Source organism: Culex quinquefasciatus, chromosome 3, assembly GCF_015732765.1.
Source record: "Culex quinquefasciatus strain JHB chromosome 3, VPISU_Cqui_1.0_pri_paternal, whole genome shotgun sequence".
Classification (NCBI taxonomy): domain Eukaryota; kingdom Metazoa; phylum Arthropoda; class Insecta; order Diptera; family Culicidae; genus Culex; species Culex quinquefasciatus.
Genome location: NC_051863.1, coordinates 140,550 through 161,271, shown reverse-complemented (window position 1 = coordinate 161,271; position 20,722 = coordinate 140,550). Strand labels below are relative to the sequence as shown.

Here is a 20,722-nt window from a genome sequence, read left to right as displayed (position 1 = left end):
ATACGATTTATATTTTTTTTTGCTCATAAAAAATGTCATCTTGGCGATCAAAAAATAAAATTTGCGTCTGACACATGCTTACAGAGAGGCAACTATTTATAACTTCCTGAAAAGCTTCCTGTCAATTTGGTTAAAATATCAGCTCAAAATACTGGTTAATTAAGAATTATGTCATAACTGAGCGACCAATTTAAACTCTTTCGCAACTTGTTTCTAGAATTTAACCAAGGGAAGTTTCCTGCTTGCTGGATGTTTTTCTCGTTGGCAGAAACTGGAAATTTTATTTTTTCAAAAATTAGTTCAAGTAAGTCAAATTTTATCATTTTGCCTAGTAGAAAAATAAAACATAAAAACAATAAAACTCATTCGAAGACATTTTTTTAATTAAAATTCAGTACACTTAACTGGGCGAAATGTCCAGCAATCAAGATCGGCTTACTCTAGCACAGGTTTTCAATTTTCGGAATAAAATTAAACGAAAGAACATCGTGTAATTTCGACGCGACCTGCTCTGTAGAATCGTTGATTTTTTTAACAGTCACTGTTGTGTTTTGCAACACCACCTGTAATTGAAAAGTTTCTTTTTATTATTCTCTAAAAATAGGCTCACTCATTTTGGCGTACCTGTGATTTCATGAGCAAATTATCGGTCTCTACCAGCTGTTTGGAAACGGAAACTGCCGTCGTGTGAATGAACTCGTTCAAAAGAGAAATGCAGCGTTCGTCTGTAATTCAGATTATTTCAAGGCTTTTTGTGCAAGCTTGCTCTAATTGAACTTACTGATAATTTGTTGCAACTGCAGTTGCCGAATATCTGCGTCCGATCCGGCAGGTTGCTCGAATGCTTCTTCTGCCTCTCCCAAAGATGACTTCCGTTGGGGAGAGAGCTGTATTTGAGGCGGGGCATTTGGCCCGTTTTCGATAACTACAATCTAAAATAAATATTTGCAAAAAAATATTATTGGCGAAGCTGTTTTGATTAAGATTCGGAAAGCAAAGAAAATTCTTATACCTTAACGCCATCTCCCTCCTCTTCGTCATCAGTTTCCGATGCTTCGCCGGGTACAATGTTGGGCGTTTTTAAATCCATTTTTCTAACAATCAGAATTGTTTGGTTGCAACTATTTATATCACAGAATTGCAGAACTATTTTTTATAAGGCAAAATAAACTGCAGAATTGTTTTATCAGAATAATAATAATGTTTGATTCATTCCTTTATAGCAATGTAAATAACAAAACAAGCATCTCTTTTCTAAATCAACTTTTTAAAAGGGCACATTTTTTGTATGTACAAAAATGAGTAATTTTTAATCTTGTGAACTTTTTGTCGTTCAAATGATCGTATTAAACAGTTTATAAATATAAGATTTTTTGTAAAATTTAACGCTTATAAGTTCTTTTGAAATGATGAGTTCGATACGTCAACGTTTGTCTGTATTGAATACTTGTAAATATCTGTAAACTTGCAGTTTTTGTAAAGATTGTAATGGGGTTCTCAAATCATTAGTTTTGATGAAATTGAAACTATGACATAAAAAATAGCTTAAATATGAATTATTAAGTTTATCGTTTATCAGAACGTAACAACTTAAAAAAGTCATTTTTTTAAATTATAAAGCAAAAACTGCAGAGTATAAAAGGTAATACTTTATTTGATGTAAATCTATGGTTATAAATTGTAATGTAAAAAAATCGTAAAGTTTTCATAAAATTTAATGCCGTGTTTGATGATATTTCTTACTGCCCAGTTGTTGAGCAGCTTTTGGTAACTGGGCTACGTTCTCTGCCCAGTTTCCGAACAAGTACGGTACCTTGGAAATAGATTTTTGATCGATTTATTAGTCTTGGGCAAAGTTTAAGGTTATGATCAGAACTAAACACAATGTATTTAATAAAAATAATAATAATAAAAAAAAAAATCCATTTCAACACGTCTTCAATTTTTATCGTTTTTGATGTATAAAAACGGCCAACTTTGACCTGCAGTGTATGACTGACAAATATGTTTGGACAAGCTGTCAATTTTAAAAAGTATCGGAGAAGTCGAGCCTTATCATTTGCTTCCACCAGGAAAATTCTAGACGTAATATGCTTAGAAATGATATGAAGTTACCTCCACAAATAACGTAGCTTTTTTTCAAGGATCATTGTCCCCTTATGTGGCTGGGAGCGAACGGAAATAGACTACTGCCAAACTGTTGAAAATGTAATTCTTGTTTTCCAGTTCTCAATTTCTTGGCAATTTGGGCGTATATATTCATCCCAAAAACATAACGAAGTCCACTGAAATAATAAGGCAAAGCGAAGCTCTGATTTTTTTAAAGAATCATTTTTAAGGTGTAATATTCAATTCGCAATAAAAGAAAATCTGTGGAATTTTGAAAAAATCACTGCTAGCAAGTTATTTTTGCAAGTCATTTTTGGGTGTGACTCTAAAAAAAAAATCTTCCGATGGGGCTCAAACTTTACTAACGTCATGAATCGAATTCCCGGACGCTTCGAAATCTGGACACCTCATCTTGTAAGATTACCAAAAAATGCAAAACATTTCAATGACATATTTCAAAGGCGTCCAAACCACCGGGAAGGCAAAGCAGAAATTTATGGTTTTGATTTCCATAAATTCTAGCAAATTTTTTATGTAAAATATCGATTGATTTGATGTTAACAGCTTATTTGAGACCTAAAGAATGCCATTCACTAACAATTCAGTCCAAATTTGTGCAATTCATTAGCAAAATCGAGTGTCCGGATTTCGAATCAACCTTTATCAGTGTCCGGGATTTGAAGCACAACAAGTTATTTTAATTTTCAAATTCTTGTGAAAAATTGTTAGAAAGGACATATTTTGCATGCATTCTCTTAAAACTGCTGTTTATACTACATCCTGATGATATTTCTACATTTCCAACTTATTACATGATTTTTTGCTACAAGAAGAAAAAAGAGTTCCCCAAATCGTGAACAAGTGTTCATGAAAATGGGAACCACGAACAAAGTGTTCAAATTGTTTTCATGAACGCTTGTTCACGATTTTGGGAACTCTTTTTTCTCTTTGTAGCTATAACAAAAATGATATGCTACTAAGTGTCCGGATTTCGAATCATGACGTTAGTTGATTTCATGACAAAAAAAGTCAAAACACCTTGTTTTTTATTGTTTGTTTATTTTTAAATAATGACGTAATTTGATTAAAATAATATATATCCGACGTGTTGGATTATGTGGAGAGCGCGCTTCTAATACGGTGGTGGCTGGTGTGAATACTGCTGATTCATCATGTTGGCTTGGTTCGGAATTTGCCGCTGCAGTTGGGCAACCAGATTGGGCGTTTGCTGTGGATTAATGCCCTGCCCCTGGTTCTGAACCATCCCTTGTGTGTTGCCTTGCTGGCCCATGCCTGGAAGTTTGATTAAATTACTGATTAACCAATCAGTGTTCATATAATTTTAAAATTGTATTTATCTTACCTTGCTGTTGTTGTTGCTGTTGTTGCTGCTGCTGTTGCTGCATGAGCATTTGTTGTCGAAGTCTTTGTTGCTGGAATTGTTGTTGATTTTGAGCGACTGCTGCCGATGCTGGTTTACCGCCCTGTCTTGGGTAGGGTGGTACTGCTCCTTGGTTGATGATATTGTTCATTGTTACATTTGGGGCGTGTTGTCCGTACTGGTTACTTCTGGCGGCCAAAGCCCGCTGTTGAGCGATGTATTCCGCTTGGCTGTTTCTTTGCTGTTGTCCCATCTGGTTGAAGTTTCCCATCATACCTTGGCCACCTTGCTGGACTATACCTTGATTGCCGTAGTTGGAATAGTTTTGATTGGTATTTTGGTACGGACCACCTTGACCCTGGAACATCCCTGGACCTCCCATCATGTTGTTTCCGCCGATTCCGGCATTGCCAATGTTGCCTCCTTGTTGCATGTTTTGCATACCAATGCCTTGGTTGTTGGGCATATTTTGCTGCATGTTTTGCATGCCCATCATGTTAGGATTGGCCATTCCTCCTGAGTTGCCATTTCCCGTGTTTTGTTGGTTGAGCAGGTTTGTCTGAATCATGCTTCCTCCCGAGTGGCCAATCATTGCACCACCAGTTGCAGTTCCGGCTAGCTGATTGGGCAGGGAAGGTCTCAACGGACCTCGCATAAACGGCTGTTGAGGGTTGCGCTGTGCTTGTTGAGGTAGGAATCCTGGATTGGTCGGTAGACGTGCCCGCAACATGTTGGACAACACTTGTTTTGGGTTTGTGTTCAGTTGAGGGCGGTCGAATCGATTCATTCCCGGTTGTCCCATGCCCTGGTTGTAGTACATTGGCTGTTGTGCTTGCTGGGGTTGCTGCATTGTGTTGTATCCACCCCACTGATTGCCACCCCCTCCAGCTCCAACTTGACCTCCCATGGGCATCGAGTGGGTCATCGAATGTTGCTGTGGTCCACCCATCATACCACCCATTCCTCCGACTTGATTTCCTTGGCCCATGTTTTGCTGCTGTGCCATCTGTTGCGAGAGCATCTGATTTGGGTTTTGTTGCGGATAATGCTGCTGCATTGTCTGTGGGTTCATTTGGCCCATATGAGATCCCATCGGCATTTGGCCAAGGTTGGCGTTCTGTAACTGTTGCATCGTCTGCTGAGGCGTCATCGTCATTGGGTGCTGTTGTTGCTGTTGTTGTTGCGACTGCTGAAGTTGCTGCTGCTGTTGCTGTTGTTGCTGCTGATTCGCTTGAACTGGAGCACCCGGCTGACCGGACATGCCTTGCAGTTGTCCAGCTTGTTGCGAAGTTTGCGGTGTGGATCCACCTTTAGGCTTACGTTTTCTTGCTTGCGACTTGCCCTTCTTGCCGGCTGGAGCTGGAGACTGGTCCGACGTAGGGGTATCGGCCTTCATATCGTCCTTCGATTTATCTGGCAGCGGTTCCAGATCTTCCGGAGGCAGCGACAGGGCTTCATAATAGTAACTGCTTGGTTTGACCAAACTGTGCGTATGATATTTCAACAAACGATGCGTTTCTTCGTAGGCCAACGGTTTGCGTTCAATTTTAACCGCTCCAAACCATGCCCACGACAGCGGAGCAGGATTTTTATGTCCTTCCAACAAATCCCAAACGCTTACTCGCTGTTTGTCAGCCAATCGCAGACCCTGAAATTGAAAGATTTATAAGTTGGGTGTAACTCTTCAAATGAAGTAACAAATACTTACATGCTTCTTCTCAATGCTATCGATGTTGATTTTGTTTCCCTTGGCATCGGTTGAGCTTCCGGCGGGTTCACACGCAATTACCTCACAGGTCTGCTTGGCCAGCGGCAGCAACTGGCGGACATACTTAATCGACGGATTATTTTTATCTCCCAGCTCTTTTCGTAGTTTCTTCATCAAATTGGTGTACTGCTTCTTTGTTTCATCTCGTTCCGATTGGCTGCTGTCTGAGACCAAGGTCGAGTGAATCAAAGTTGCTAGCATATCCAAAGTCGTAGTGAATAATTCGCTGGAAATTTGAAACGAGAATTTTAATTCGGTATCATGCAACAAAAAAGGGCGCCCCTTCAAAAACTTACGAATTGTTGCTCAAATCAATCACACCCTGAGAGATAAGCTGCGCGAATAGTATCGACCAATCGCTGGTAGATGTGGAATTTTTCTGAATCGCATCGAACAGTCCTCCTACAAGTGAGTAACGCAACTGTAGAGCATCCAGCATCTTTTCAAAGCCCAAAGGATCTTCAATGCCACCAATAGTTTCAACCTATTATAAAAAAGTCAAAATTGAAAAAAAAAACAAATTCAATTTGCATTAAAAGCTAAAACTCACATCTCTGTTTTGCAAAAACTGCGACAGTTGGGCGTACAGACTCTGCAGAAGACCTTCCCGCTGCTCGTCCTGGCCCTTCAAACAGGTCAGCACCAATCCCAGGAAGGGCTGATGGTTCAGGTGGGTGCTCTGCTTGCTAGCCATTACGCTTCCGTTCGAGCTGATTGAGCTGTTGCTGTTTCCACCTTGGCTCCCAATGCTGCTGTTGTTACCTCCGGCGTTTTCCTTTGTTTTACTAAACATGTTTGTGCTTTCAAGGACCTGTCCCGAAACTTTCAAGATGCGTCCCTGCACTGCACTTGGTAATCGCGCTACCAGCGGTGCTACCAACCACATTGATGACTTAGCTTTTTCCTGTTTTCCTGGGCCCTCGAGCAGAGATCGCATCACGTTACAATCTTGCACTTGGAACACATCTATGGCAGCTCGTGCCACCATGTCCAGCCAGTTGGACAGCTCGGGGGTACAGTTGGTCTGCTTGAACATCAGCTGTAGGTCTAGCCAGGAAATTCGCAGCGACCACTGCTCGAGATTCTCCAAAATTCGAACTATGATTGCCTTCTGATCCATTTCAGCAATCAAATTTGACTCGTTCTCGGGGTAGCAGATCATGTGCAGCAGACGTTGAGCCTGCTTGGCCGTCAGCATATTATCGATCAGCATTCCTTGCTGGCAAAGCTCTTCCGCATTTTGAAGACATCGCTCCAGTACCCACTCCTGGGAACAGATTTGACGCAGCACGTGCTGGGCAAAATCGGACAGGCTGGCCGTGCTGTCCTGGTTCGCGTTGCTTGGTCTGTGGATTTGAAGGGGAAAATAAGGTTATTTTCTGCCGTTTCTTTTATGGCTTTACAAATCAGTTGAATTCACCAACCATTTCGAAAACACAGACACAAATGAGAAACAGACAAGTAAATGTGATTTTAAATGCGACATATACCGAAGAATAAATAATAAAAATGCACACCTGCATGCGGCCGTCTTAGCGGAAATGGTTGGTGAAAGTTGATTAAACTCAACTAGCCTGTGAAAGGAACTAAATAAAAAAGAAATCAATAAATTTAAGAAATATTAGCTTGAACTTACGTCAGATCCAGCATAGATTCGTCCGTGTTGCCAAGGATGGATAAATCGCTCGTGCCAAGAATGTGGCTCAAATCGCCGGCATGTTTGGGAGTGCTTCCGGGATGCACCGGCGTATTCAATCCGCTCCGTTTGCCAGTGGAAAAAATGGAAGTTTGCGTCTTTTGTGCAGTGGCATCTCCGACGACGAGGATACCCTTGAGTACGGCAAGAACCGGAGCAACTCCAATGTTTTGATGGGCAGCGGCTAGCAAATGTCGATCGCAGCTCAGCTTGATGTTGTGCGCTTGGCCAACGGTGGTGATTGGGTTTGGGGACGTGCTCACCGAGTACAGTCCAGGCTGGGGACATTCGACGGTTTTGAACAGTCTCAGTAGCAGATGGCATGAAAGTCGGGCACCGGCTTCAATTTCAGGCGTCGATTCGCTGCGGCCCTTGCAAGCTTGTACCAAAGCTGGCAATGCGACGTATCCGATGAAATTTTCCAGTGAAAAGCAGTGTCTCGCTACCAGGATGCTGGTAAACACAGACAAAGCATTGTGTATCGCGGAATTTTGGATGTTTACTTGTGTGATTAAATCCACATAATATCCGGCGTCCTTGCTGGAACCACACAGAGCTATGAGAGCACCAAGCCACTCCGTAGACAAGGCATTGCAACAGGCTGTTAGCTCAGAGCACATAACCGCGATATCATTCAGCGTATCATTGTCTATGTCACGTGTAACGGCTATAACAGCATTACAGACAAAGCTGTAACGATTCGAGGCTGATTCGTTCAGCTGACGAGCCCAAATTTGCTCAATTCTACCACCTCGCCGTGGAGATGCTATGATATCTGCCATGAACTGTGCATTGTACGAATGTGCAGAGGGAGTTGGTTGCAGAGGAGTATACAGCGCTTGTTTAATTTTTGGGTATGCATTATGGAATGGCTCCTGCTGGGGACGAGTCTTCAGCGAGGCACAGTTCGAGTACAGATCGTACAAGTAAGCCAAAATGCATCGTTCGGCCGAGCTGCAGTCACTTGGGTTACTGACATGCTTGACAATACGACAGAGGCCCTCAAAAATGGCGATCGTTTGTTCTGGAGACAGTAGCAAACAGCAATGGTATCGCCGCAAAACTCCAACCACGTACAAACTGAGCGAAGTTGTGTAGCTTTTGACGAGAACTGAGCTCTTGCTCATCAATTGTAACTCTACCTCCGGGAGTTCCTTCAATATCTGAATGCACGTATCTATCAAACCGTAAATGTTAAATGCCGATTCCATCAGATCGAACAGAAAGGCGACGTGCTCCTGAACTGGAAGGTAGTTGCTGTTTCCGAGCGAAAAACTATTCAACATTTCTTGAACTTGCACTGCACATTGCCATGTGACCACGTGCTGATCAAAATAGGACATCGACTGGCATTTGTTTGAGGTTGCCTCAAAGTTGAACTCATTCCGCGAGTGCTTCTTCACTTTGCCACCTTCAGCGACATCGATGCTAAATTTCTTCGAGAACAGTTTGCAAATCTCTTTGGACATTTTCTTGACAGCATGTTTCTTCTCGTCTCGTTCCTTGCCAACTCCGTACAGCAGAATGTAGCGTTGATTGCAATCATGCAGCGAAATCGGGTCGTCCTGGCTCAACGGAAAATGTTCCGTATACAAAAAGTGTCTGCTCGATGATTCTGTTTTGTTGGAAACGGTACTTGTAACTGGTGCGGTTGCGTGTTCCGGATCCTTCGGACTATCCGGAGCGTCCATCGAATTTTGCTGGTCTTCCTTTATATGCTGCAGCAGTTTATCCAAATCATCGTCCACGTTTGAATCGTCCAAATCTTCTAACTTTGCTTTGAAATCAGTCTGCATCACATCCTCCTCAATTCCTTGGTTGATGTTCGGTGAGGAAGATGCAGGCTTGTTCGAGATGGGACCCGTGCCCAAGCCAGTCTGGCAACTCGGCTGCGTATCTGACAAAGACATCCCGGTTCCCGTGAGTAAATCTCCCCTAGATATCAAGGTGCACATGTATGCATCGTGAGAAAACACATCATGCCTTATCAATTCACTGAACAAATGCACCAAATTGGTAAACTGGCTTTTGCTCTGGATTGTGCCATTTTCCTCCGAAATCGGTGCATCGTTATCGAGAAACGTCATGAGAATGTTCTGGAACACCGGAAGGCCAGTTCCTCCTCCCGAGATGACCGAGTCCTTATCGTCAGACGAATTTGCATTGTTTCCACTCTCATTTTCATACGTTGAAAAAATTTCACTTTGCCTCTTATCCAGAAGCCAGGCAACAGCCATCGCTCGATGTTCACCCCATCGCTGCCAGGAAACAGCCCACTCACACAAAATCTTCACTATGGAAGAGTCTTGCTCAACGTCCTTAAAGAGAAAAAAAAATATCAAAAACCTATTCTCAGATAATAAAATCACTACATACGTATTCTAGCATCTTGTTGGAACCATCTTTGCTTTCCGAAGCGTTGTTATTCGGCGATTCTTTTTGCAACTGCAGTGGAGGGAATATCTTCTGGTACAAAGTGTCCAACGAGTTGTTCGTATCCATACGGAAGAAACAGTGGCCATCCAACGCATCGAGCACGGATAGGATTTTCAAGCTTGCGTTTCCTGCGGCTGTCTGCCACTTATCAACGCACCAACGAGATTCTGCATGTCTTGAGCGAAGCTTGATGCTTTCCTCACTCTGTAGTAATCGTTCTCTTACTTCTTTGTTGGATTTTTCACACCTCGATGGCATCGGTAAGCTAGAGGGAGCCACCGGAAGATGGTCCAGCGGACTTCCGGCCAGGACCGAGGATGATCTAGTTTCGCCAACTCCACACCACACCAAAGCAGTTGGGCATTCCAGCGTGATGACCTGTATGATTGCCGATAGCTGAAGGAACAGATCGTGATGGTGCGAGCAACTCATAAACTCCGAGAAAATCGTCTCAAATGGATTCACTTGCAAGGGAGCAATTTCCAACTTGGTGTCGCAATCTTTAGCGGTTTTGCTAGATTTGTCTTTTTGTTCAGACGTTTCCTGTTTTGGCTTGATCCCAGTGTCAGCCAAACACAAGTTATGACTATCGGCCATGGTGTTGATCAAATGGGCAAGTTTCTTACACACTGCATACGCAAGTCGACGACAGAACCGCTCGGATTGAACAAAATCAGGCAAATATTGCATCGCCAAAGGCAGATAAATCTTGAGAATTCCATCGTCAGACGACGGTGAAGACTTCATCCTATCGAGCAAATCCAACACCCAGTTGAGAAATTCGGATTTATCCAGCAGCCCTTCCTCGTACATGTATTTGCACAGTTGCGTACAATAACTCCACTGCTTTTGGGCGAGCTTCTGTTCCTCCTGGGGTGACGGCGGAGGTTGATTTTGTGACGCACTTCCGCTCAAGCTCGCACTAGCTGGACTGTGCAGACTTCCGGCAGGGCTGGACAACGGGGGTGGTATCGTTGACGAGTTTGTATTTAGGCTGGAGTTTGGCGTCATAGCCCCAGCCGGTCCCGTCGAACTCGAACTATTGAGTGGTTTCTCCTGAACGGGGCCTTGATGATAGTGATCGTGCAATTTTGGAACCAAGTCCTTCATAAATTTAATCAACGTCCCAGTCCACTCCGTGGCGGGATCGGGCATTTGTCGCTTTTTAATTTTTGCCTCCGAAACAGCCACCGTATAAGCGGAACTGAGCTTGATGAACCATGCTGCTCTCTGCATTGTAACTTGATTTTCACACAACATTGCAAAAATCTCTTCCTTTTTGTTGAAACTTGGTGCTTTCTTCGCCAAACTGCTGAGTGGTTTAGTTCCAGCTAGATCCTTGAACCACGTATCCAAGGTGGCTTTATTCCTCGCCGTAACGGGCCAGAAATTGTCCTTCGGATTGATCTGTTGCTTCTTCCTGCCGGAATCCGGAAGTGTCATAAGCTCCTCTTTCCTTGCCAGTATAGCATTAAAATAGGCCCCAACTTTACTGGCAGTCACATTGCAATTTCTCGCTGTACCAAACTCCTCCGACAGCTTGTGTTCGGTGGCAAAGCCGTGCTTCACATGGGTTGATGTAAGCTCATCTTCTCGTTGCTTCGCCTCCTGCGGGTACACATCCGGTGGACCAAGCCGTGGCCTTTTCAACGGCCTCATATTCATGTTTTCCCACATTTATCTAAAGAAAAGAAGATAATATACTAAAAACAAAGTCACTGACACAACTGAAAACCCTTACCGTTAGTTTATTTATTTTTTCGGTGATAATCCTACGATAGTGTGAAGTGTTGAATCAACGCTGAAAAAGAAACTCTCAAATATGTCTGCCGTGATGCCACAGTTTAATTGGCTCTGAATCCACTTTTTCCTATGCGTAATCCGATCAAACGCACTACTGTTGCCTTCTTTTCTACATTGTTCTCACAATGGTAACGTTTTTATCTAGTTTTACAACGTTATTTTAAACTATTTTAAGGAAAGAAAATTTATAAATATCACGACGCGACTTTTCTTATGTAGCTCCTACGTTTCAATGGGAGAGTGATGTTTGGACGATGTCAATACTGTAATGTTGCCTGTGTATACTTCTACCAAAGCTTCTACTGTACCGTCGAGGGAAGCACTCTGGTAGCAAGAAAGGGAAGCTAATATTTCTTGTACCATTAGTTTACAGTTTAATTTGTTGAAACATTTTTTTGTTTTGCAGATGCAGTTCTAATTTTGCAATATATCCATTCAAACCTTTTTTTCTGCGAATTTGATTGATTGAACTCTATAAAAAGAAGTTGCTTATAATTTTCATATCCTAGCATTGATATAGGAGGAGGAGGATTTTTTCATAAAAAGCTTAGAAACTCTTTTAATACAGCTAGATTTTCAACCAAACAAAAAAAGAAGTATGCAGTAATTTTTGTAGTGTCATTCGATAACAGAAAATGTTAAAAACAAGCAAAAAATTGTAAAAGTGACTGTAAAAACGTGAAAAAATTAGATAGGCAAAATGTAATAATAGGAGGTGAAAGAATAGGCCAAATACTACAAAAACAAAAATAAACTAAACAAGAAAAAAGCTAATTAAAATACTGAAAATAAAACAAGAAAAACATAAAACAAAAGAAGTATTTTTTTTAGTAGAACTAAAGTTTCTCAAAATGACCTCCTAAACACAGGAAAAATAAAAAACTTCGGGAAAAAATTGGGCAGTAGAGGGTTAATTTGTTATGTTATTCGCAGGATTTCCGAAAGTTTGAACATGATTTTTTAATTTTTTGATTTAGATAAGTTCCCATTACTACCCCCCGGCTCGATTCTTTAAATAAAAAATATATGCCTGTGCAAATTTTGAGCCAATTTGTTAGGTTTAAGGTTAAGTTTAGGCTATAGATCGTTAAAGTCGGTTAAAAAAACATAATTTCATACAAAAAAGTCTTCTTGAAATCGCTATTCACCGTAATATGTGTGTTTTTTTTTTTTTTTCATTGGGTTAAAATATTGTTTAGTGTTATGTTCTAAACAAACGTTTCACATAAATGAAAATAGTTACTCTCTTTAAAATCGATTATTTTTCTTTTTTTGTCTTTTAATAAACAGAGAAATTCCCAACGATCGTTGACAAAAAGACAGCTTTTAAGCTAAGAAAAATATGGACAAAATTTGTTCACACATTTTTGAAAAAAAAAAAAAATATGATTCTAAACCAAAAATGGAAATTCGATTTAACAAAAAAAATCAAACCATCCGCATTAACGACCCACGGGTCTTTTGTGGTCTATATTGCAAGTTTCTGCTCGAATCTAGGAGTCCGAAGGCTTGAATGGGGAGAGCACCCAAACCTCTTTCTACTCCAAGGAACCTTCCACCCCAGTGTTTGAACTGATGACCTTTGGATTGCGAGTCCAACCGCCGCCAGCGATTCCACCGGAGTAGGCTTGGTTTGGTGTGTTGTTTGTACTTATGGCATGGAGACGACTCCTACACCTGGAATGACTTAACGGCCTAACAACCAGGGCCGGGACCGACATTTTACTTCCTCATCCGATGGAAGGTTGGAGCAGATGGGAATCGAACCCAGAATCGCGGACAGCGTAACCATTCGGCCACGCACTGCCACCATTTAAAAAAAAAATTTCAAAAAATTTAATATATAGTCGGCTTGTTTAATTTATCAAATGATTTTTTTTAAATCAATGTTGATAATTTCTCCGTTCCTGATAGTAACACTCTTGACTGTCGGGACTACATTTACCTATAAGAGACAAAAATCTAGCTTGAAATAAGCAATCGAATCCATAGGGAAATGATCACCAGTTGTATTGGTCCTAGTTGAGGATTGAAATTCCGATTGCACTCATTACATTGGGAAAGCGTTCTATTAGGCTTAATGTAAAAAAATGCGCTTGGAATTACACAAAATAAGTCACTAAGACACGCAAGTTAGTTTTTCTGCTAAACTGTAAAGTGGATGTAAGTTTCACGTACTCTTACAGAATATCATGAGTATTTCAGAAAATACTGACAAATTCAAGAAACCAAACATTTTTTAACCTAAAATCATAATACGTTTTTATTTATATTTCCCACGTTTCGGCCCAGATAATATTTCAAATTTAGGAAAAATATTGAATACATAAATAAGTGAGATAAGTAAACTTAGTGTCGCGTAAAAAATTATAAACATCGGTACTGGAGGTAGATCTGCTTGATCACCATGCTTCTAAAAATTGCGATGGAAAGTCTCAGAAAAAAATAAACCATACTTAAGCGTAGATTGATGCATATATTTTTTTCAAAAACCATTGTTAAAAACATGACAAAATATTTAGCTAGTTAAAAAGTATGAAAAAATCAGCATTTTTATTTAGCTGGGAAACCCTGCCAATCAGACAGTTCGGATTCTTCATTATCTTCTACGGAAATCAAATGTATGCCATCTCGTAGCATTGGCGTTCCTTTTCCACGGCCCAAAACACGTGCTACAAATGTAAGGTGCAGCTTGCGGTCATGATCTTCACTGCCACACACCTCCAAATGTTCTTTCAAAAGTTTTTCCTTATGCGCAAAAAACTCCACCTCAACAGTGTAGTGCTGTTTTCCATCTCGATCGGTCAGGATATTTGTGGGAAAGGTAAGCAATTTGCAGTTGATGTTTGGAATTGCTTTTTCTTCAACGATGAAACTTTTGTTTGACCCCACATCGAAACCAGCCTCGGCAAGCGCATTCACCGGTATATTAAGCTCAAGGCGATATCTATGTTTTATCTGAAGAAATCCCAAATGAACCGTGAGCTGCTTTCCTTCGCCTGATATTTGATAAATGACTGTGTTATCGTGGAGTTCATCGTTTATCACTGCGGCGTCAAAATGGACGTGATGTTCTTCTCCCATGCTGGCAAACTCTGTTCTACCTGTAACTTAAGAGTATTATCAATTAAACCTGTGATATCTGACTAATAAGCAAACACAATAACACACCTCTTAACTTACGACAAAGCACCACTTGAAGAGTTTCCACCTACGTTAGAAGTAATAACAATGAAAGCATCTATTTTAAGATTTTTTTGTCAGACACTTTTTCTAACTCATGACCTAATTTCAGAGCGCTGCTTGTTGAAGACCATGTTTCTTCATAGCTGGTGAAGATGTGTGCTTCGACACAACAATTTTTTACGGTCGATTTTGAACGCAAAGATTATCTTGTTGTCGCTGATCAACAAGAGGGCATGTATTGCGGCTATGTGCTTATGAATAATCAAATACTGATAGTGACAGAAAAATTGAACTTATTTTGAATCATAATACTTGTTTACACTTTGAGATAAATCCAAGCTGATTTGTTTAGTTTTGTCTTGTGCGACATTTGCGGTTGGACTGTTTATTGTTGATACTCCGTCGGTGTGTATTAGTATTCAATAAGACCGTTGAAAAGGTTATTCTTGCTTGTGTCCCTGTAATCTTGAACAGGAAAATATATCAAAAAATGTGCTAGATTTCGCAAAATCCCTTGAAAGAATGCCGAACTGACAAAACATCACTGTTTACACGAAACTTGATTTTAAATTCGGATTCAGCGGCCAAAATTACTATAAGAATGCATACCCTGACCTTTAAGACATATGCTTGCAACATCATGTAATTAGTAGGCCTTCAGAATTCTGAGAAATTTTGAAAATTGGCACTTTTTTCCACACTAAAACTCAAATATCTCGGCTCTGAAGTGGCGAAATTGCATTTTCTCAGAAGGAAAAATGTTAGCCATGAAATTTCCTACAAGCTGCATGTATTGGTTTTACTGGGAAAAATTGGCTACCCTAAATCAAATGAACATTTCTGAAAAAAGTTTCGAAAAAATGCGATTTTTTCGACACAAATCCGCATGGGAGAGTCTAAAAACTTAAATTTTGGTCCAATATTGATAGTGCATCTTAATATATGGACAAAAACCTATCGTTTGAAGATAATACACACCTGATCGAAACAGTATTTGTATTGATTCCAAGCGATTTTAGAAAATTTGTTAAAAAAAGTGACTTTTTTCAGTAAATCGAATAGGGGGTGCGAGAAAGTATTTTATTATTTTTTCTTGTCTAAGAAAACATTGTTCCTAACATCATAATCTATCATTTGAGAAGTGAGCACCTGAAATTCCTCGACTTGACCTCAAAATGGGACAGGTTACTATCCAGCAAACATGAATAATAATTAATGAAAAGAAATACAGTCCAGACTCGATTATCCGAAGGCCTCGGAAAAATTTCGCACCGAATAATCGAAACTTCGGATGACGTTTTTCCGTTCCGATCCATTTTTTTTTTAGTTTATGTCCTTCGACCCTGCTGACCCTGGATAAGTTTGTCAAATTAAATTTAAAAATGTTTAAATTAAAAATTTAAACAGCTTCCAACTTAGTAAATCTTATCTTATTATATATTTTAAAATTTGTTTTTGGCAAAAGAAGCAAAACATTGTTATCTTTTTTGTGAGTAATTCATTTAATTTATATTTATCGAATAACATGTCAAAACCAAGGGAATGATGGAAAGAGAGGAATCACAAATCCGTATAAATAATTTCAAGGTTGTTCAGGTGTAAACCGACAACGCGACCAAAAATTAAATTGGAGGAATAAGACTTTTAACTGCTTATTTAATTGCCCGCACTATTTAATCATTTTCTGACGTACATTCAATTTTGCAGTCCAAAACCAGTCACTGAAATGAAAAAATAAGATTCTTTTTCAAATTTTCTTTTCTTGATTTGTGTGCACCTACGTCGAAGACCAAGATTGTTTACTTTTTGCTCTTTGGTCTGACAGTCTTGGTCTGACAAATTTGGTCTGACAGCTTTATCATGGATTTTGGTCTGGTCTAGGCGAGGGATAGGACACAGCACCTTCCTGGTCAAAACAATACGTTTGAGCTATGAGCCTGTGCTCGAAAATCTGCAAATGTGGCTTCTCTGCTCAAGAATCCAAGAAACTTGATGGGTAAATAAAAATGAAACTTGTACATTGCATACCCGTCGGACGCAATCATGATCATGAAATCAATGAGTTTAAAACATAAAATGCCAATAAATCTGTCCATTAAGGGGAGGCAAAAACCTAAGGTGGAATATTCTTCTTTTTATAAAATAATTTAAAAAAAAACGTTTTTAAATAGTACTTTATTCAACAAGTTGCAAAAAGAAGATTTTTTCAGCGTACATTTATCCAACGAGGTTCACCGAACATAATGATTTGCTTTTTTCTTCATGTAAAAGTTTTTCTAACGATCTTTCGATTGATGTATAGACTTGCTGTACATTTTGACGTTTTATATCAAGTTTTTAAAGAAAAACATTGACCCTTGAAATCCACAAATTCGGAACACTTTTTTCTTACGGATGTAAACAAACTTTGGTTCTCTCCAGGAGTACATATTTTTACAAAATAATGACTTCATACACGGAAACCAACGAAACTCAAGCTTAGTTATGTTTTATACTTGGTCTGATAACTTTTTTGGTGAAAATATCAGTTAAATGCAGGTTTTTCACAATTGTGGGAGGCACAATAACATCCCAAAATTATGGAACAAACAATTTGGAGGCAGTGTTTTGCTGCTCTGAATAAAATAGTCTTGAAATGCAGTTTTACTTTTACTAGTGAAATAGTAAGAGAATGTCCTAATAAAGGTCCTAAAAATAGCAGGGACAGAAAAGTTACTAGCAAAACAATGCCAAAGGGCCGTTATGGGTTTGTAAACAAAGAGTGTGTCCCTTTCATGTCAGATGTAAACATCCTCTAGCGTAAGCAGGACACACTCTTTGTTTACAAATCCACAACGGCCTTTTTGCATTGTTTTGCTAGAGTTGCATTTTGCATCCTATTGACAAATTACCACAAAAGTGTTCCGACGAAATAGCCTACTTTTCTGTACCAAAAATAACAAAATCGAATAGTAACACTTTTAAGCACTTGTTTAGAAAAGTAATACTTTTCAACATTTTTTTGATTCAAACGATTTATTGACAAAATACATGAACATTTCTGGAGTGTTTTTTTTTTTGAAAAGGTCCAATAAACTAAATTTCCAGTTTTTCCTTTTTGGGTGTTTTTAAAACCGCCTTGAGTCAGGGGTATTAAAAAACACTCAAAAAGCAAAAACTAAAAATTTGTTTTATTGGACCTTTTCAAACATAACTCCAAATTTGACTTATAATTTCACTCAATGGGTGTTTTTATGAAATGCAAAAAATGTTGTATGGAACTCGTTGCAAAACTTGATTTTTTAGCACTAGTCGTATTTATCCAACTCGGTGAACCTCTCACGACAAATGTACGACTCGTGCTGAAAAAAATCTATTTTTGCAACTTGTTGCATAAACTACTATTCTACATGAGCTGAATGAAATGAACGATATTGGCGACCATGACGCACACTCTTAGCTTGATTTTTATTCCATTTCGAACTCAATAGCTAACTATATCTCTACCCTATTTTGATTAGGACACTTACTACCCTACTCAAATCTCTGCTGCTGCTTGGATGATCCAAGGATGTATGTGTTGTGTGTATTTTTGACTTCTTGTCAACTCTCAACTTCAACGCTGGTTGTTCGACTGACAGCCGAATCAACGTTGGTGTTGAGGTTAGTTGAAAAATCGCCCTTCTGGTACTGTGGACAATGGCTAACGAAATCATTCCTTCACTGGCAAGTAAGTAGAGCAATAATTAGTTTGGAACTTTGGAGTAAGTGCGTCGCAAGTGTTCGTTTGTTAACTAGCAAAGTACTGCAGTTTGAAGTCGTGACAAGAAATTTGTCGGAATTTAAGTAGCAACTTTGTTGTTGTAATTTGTTGACGTCACTTTGGCTCGTTGCTTCAAATACTTTGTGATTTAATTCATTTCTGTACTTATTTTACAGTCCGTTCTTCTACGGGAGTCGAAGTATGGAAGTCAGATAGACCGAAGGCGCCGTTTGTCCCGGATACGGCGTTCGCTCGGGACGAATCGAAACTGTGTCGTGCCATTGTTTACAGGTAGAGTACTCCATGAGGCAGAACGTCTTCAAGTAGCACATAAACAACCTTCCTTTCTTGCAGTCCTAATGGTCGATTTCTGGCGTGGGCCAACGGTTCAACGGTGCAGATCAGTACGGTCTCCAACTGGAAGATCGTGCACAAGCTGCCAAGGCCGAAAGCGTTTTACCTCAAGTTTTCACCTCGAAGCACTTATTTGATGACGTGGGAGATTTACACGGAAAATCCCAAGGATGAAGTGAAGGAGAAGCCAAACCTGTTTCTGTATGATGTGGCCAGCGGACGGGAATTGTTCTCCATCATCCAGAAGCGCCACGCGGACTGGGAAATGCATTGGGCCGCCGATGAGAGCCTTTTCGCGGTGATGGTTGGCGGTGAGGTGTTATTCTATGAAGTAAAAGCTGAATCGGCATTTCCGTTGAAGCCTACCAAGAGGCTGGGTGGGGCAAGAAACGGTGGAGTGTCGGTGTCTCCGGGACCAAGCCCGCCGTTTGTTGCCTTCTATGTACCGGGAACAAAGGGAGCTCCTTCCATGTGTCGCCTTTTCCGCTATCCTAACTTGGAAGCCAATCAGCCTGTTGCATCGAAGAGCTTCTTCCAGGTATTGCAGCATAGTAACATTGTTTTCTGAAAGTTTGTGCTAAGACCATTCTTTTTCAAACAGGCGGACAAGGTGGAGATGCTGTGGAATCAGAAAGGAACCGGTCTGTTGCTGCTAACCAGCACCGACGTTGATTCAACGGGAGTTTCTTACTACGGAAAGCAAGCACTCCACTTCATGACTACCAAGGGAGACTCGTTCGCTGTTCAGCTCAACACGGAAGGATCTCTGCATGCAGTCGCTTGGAGCCCACGGTCAACTGAATTCTGCGTTGTATATGGTTTCATGCCAGCCAAAGCAACGCTGTACAATCTGAAGTGCGACGTTATTTTTGATTTTGGCACTGGGAACAGAAATTCGATCTATTACAACGAGTTTGGCAATTTGCTAATCTTCGGTGGGTTCGGCAATCTGCCTGGATACATCGAAGTGTGGGATTTAAATCAGAAGAAGAAAATAACCGAGCACAAAGCACCGGATACGACTTTGCTCGAGTGGAGCCCAGTTGGAGATGTATTTCTTACTGCTACCACAGCTCCAAGATTGCGCATGTGTAACGGATTTAAAATCTGGCACCATACCGGAGCTCTTTTGCATGAAACCCACTGGCCGGAGAAGCAAGAACTTCTCGAAGTCACCTGGCAAAAGTATTCGCCGGGTACGCTGAAGGAAAATGCCATCTCGAACGTCAAAGTCGAAGGAATTGCCTCTAAAACGCCCCAGGCCAGCAAGCAAAAATATGTTCCACCAGGAATGCGAAACAGCCTTGGCACAGCTGGCGACTCGACCTCATCATCAACGCCCGAACGAGCTCCCATTCCAGGACTTCCGCCAGGTTACCGTTCATCCGCACAGCAAGCCAAGGATAAAAAGCAAAAGAACAAAAACAAACCCAACGCCCAACAAGCTTCAGGACCGGAACAATCTGGACAAAACAACCGAGCCATGTCTGTGGGAGCCAACGGCAAACCCGGCGGCAAAGAGCAAAAACCACGTCCAAAATCTGCCCCCAACCAGAACGCTACGGAAGCCAACGAAGAAGCAACCCAGGAACCGGGAAAGCGCCAAGCTGGAGGGGACCCAGAGAAGGATAAGAAGATCAAAAACATCAACAAAAAGCTGAAGGACATCAAAATGCTGAAGGAGAAACACGAACGCGGCGAGAAGCTGGAGCAGAATCAAATCAGCAAGATGAACTCTGAGGCCGAGTTAGTCAAGGAGCTGAACGCGCTCAAAGTTTCTTAGATTTTTTAATCTTTTTTTTAATCATCCTGTGAATGGTTTATCTTGCAACGTAACTGTTGTGTTGCAAGCAAGTCTTCAATAAAATGAAACAAATATGAGGCAACATTTAAAAAAAGAGTTAACCTACTTATTGACCAGTGTCCCTTTTTACTCGGTTATTTTGCGTTCGTCATTTGAAAAATCAACTTCTGTACGTTCTATATGCATAACAGCAGGTGAGGCACAATATAGGGCAATTTTTAAAATTTCAAAAATTTCAAAAAATTTTAACATTTCAAAAATTATTAACATTTCAAAAATTTTAAAAATTTCAAATATTTCAAAAAAAAAAAACCAAAAATTTTAAAAATTTTAAAAATTTCAAAAAATTTTAAAATTTCAAACATTTTAAAAATTTTAAAAATTTCAAGGATTTCAAAAATATTAAACATTTCAAAAATTTCAAAAGCTCCGTTTTCAAGATA

General features: G+C 40.2%; 4 protein-coding genes across 6 annotated transcripts; 1 reads left to right on the top strand and 3 right to left on the bottom strand.

Moving 5' to 3' along the window:
* Positions 1-358: 358 nt before the first annotated feature.
* On the bottom strand, positions 359-1,252 carry LOC6046094. The gene is made up of 4 exons (XM_001863311.2): positions 1,013-1,252; positions 782-932; positions 625-725; positions 359-563 (listed from the first exon to the last, which is right to left on the bottom strand). The coding sequence occupies exons 1-4, from the start codon at positions 1,088-1,090 to the stop codon at positions 441-443; spliced, it is 453 nt and encodes a 150-aa protein (XP_001863346.1). The 5' UTR covers positions 1,091-1,252; the 3' UTR covers positions 359-440.
* A 1,896-nt stretch (positions 1,253-3,148) lies between these two features.
* Positions 3,149-11,444, bottom strand: LOC6046095 (mediator of RNA polymerase II transcription subunit 12). Of its 2 annotated transcripts, XM_038259774.1 has the most exons (9): positions 11,132-11,444; positions 9,331-11,071; positions 6,895-9,272; positions 6,776-6,832; positions 5,809-6,604; positions 5,555-5,742; positions 5,199-5,484; positions 3,473-5,138; positions 3,149-3,402 (listed from the first exon to the last, which is right to left on the bottom strand). In XM_038259774.1, exons 2-9 carry the CDS (start codon positions 11,065-11,067, stop codon positions 3,242-3,244), a joined length of 7,269 nt encoding a protein of 2,422 aa, XP_038115702.1. In that variant the 5' UTR covers positions 11,068-11,071; positions 11,132-11,444; the 3' UTR covers positions 3,149-3,241. The 2 variants fall into 2 exon arrangements, with proteins under 2 accessions (XP_038115702.1, XP_038115703.1); XM_038259775.1 differs by lacking the exon at positions 6,776-6,832 and having other exon boundaries at positions 11,132-11,443.
* Positions 11,445-13,649: 2,205 nt separating this feature from the next.
* LOC6046096 (UPF0687 protein C20orf27 homolog) lies at positions 13,650-14,713 on the bottom strand. Of its 2 annotated transcripts, none has more exons than XM_038265765.1 (3): positions 14,479-14,713; positions 14,365-14,404; positions 13,650-14,303 (listed from the first exon to the last, which is right to left on the bottom strand). In XM_038265765.1, exon 3 carries the CDS (start codon positions 14,275-14,277, stop codon positions 13,747-13,749), a length of 531 nt encoding a protein of 176 aa, XP_038121693.1. In that variant the 5' UTR covers positions 14,278-14,303; positions 14,365-14,404; positions 14,479-14,713; the 3' UTR covers positions 13,650-13,746. The 2 variants fall into 2 exon arrangements, with proteins under 2 accessions (XP_038121693.1, XP_001863348.1); XM_001863313.2 differs by having other exon boundaries at positions 13,650-14,297.
* A 3,220-nt stretch (positions 14,714-17,933) lies between these two features.
* LOC6052561 (eukaryotic translation initiation factor 2A) lies at positions 17,934-20,373 on the top strand. The gene is made up of 4 exons (XM_038263761.1): positions 17,934-18,088; positions 18,298-18,412; positions 18,476-19,013; positions 19,077-20,373. Exons 1-4 carry the CDS (start codon positions 18,058-18,060, stop codon positions 20,256-20,258), a joined length of 1,866 nt encoding a protein of 621 aa, XP_038119689.1. The 5' UTR covers positions 17,934-18,057; the 3' UTR covers positions 20,259-20,373.
* The last annotated feature ends 349 nt before the right edge of the window (positions 20,374-20,722 follow it).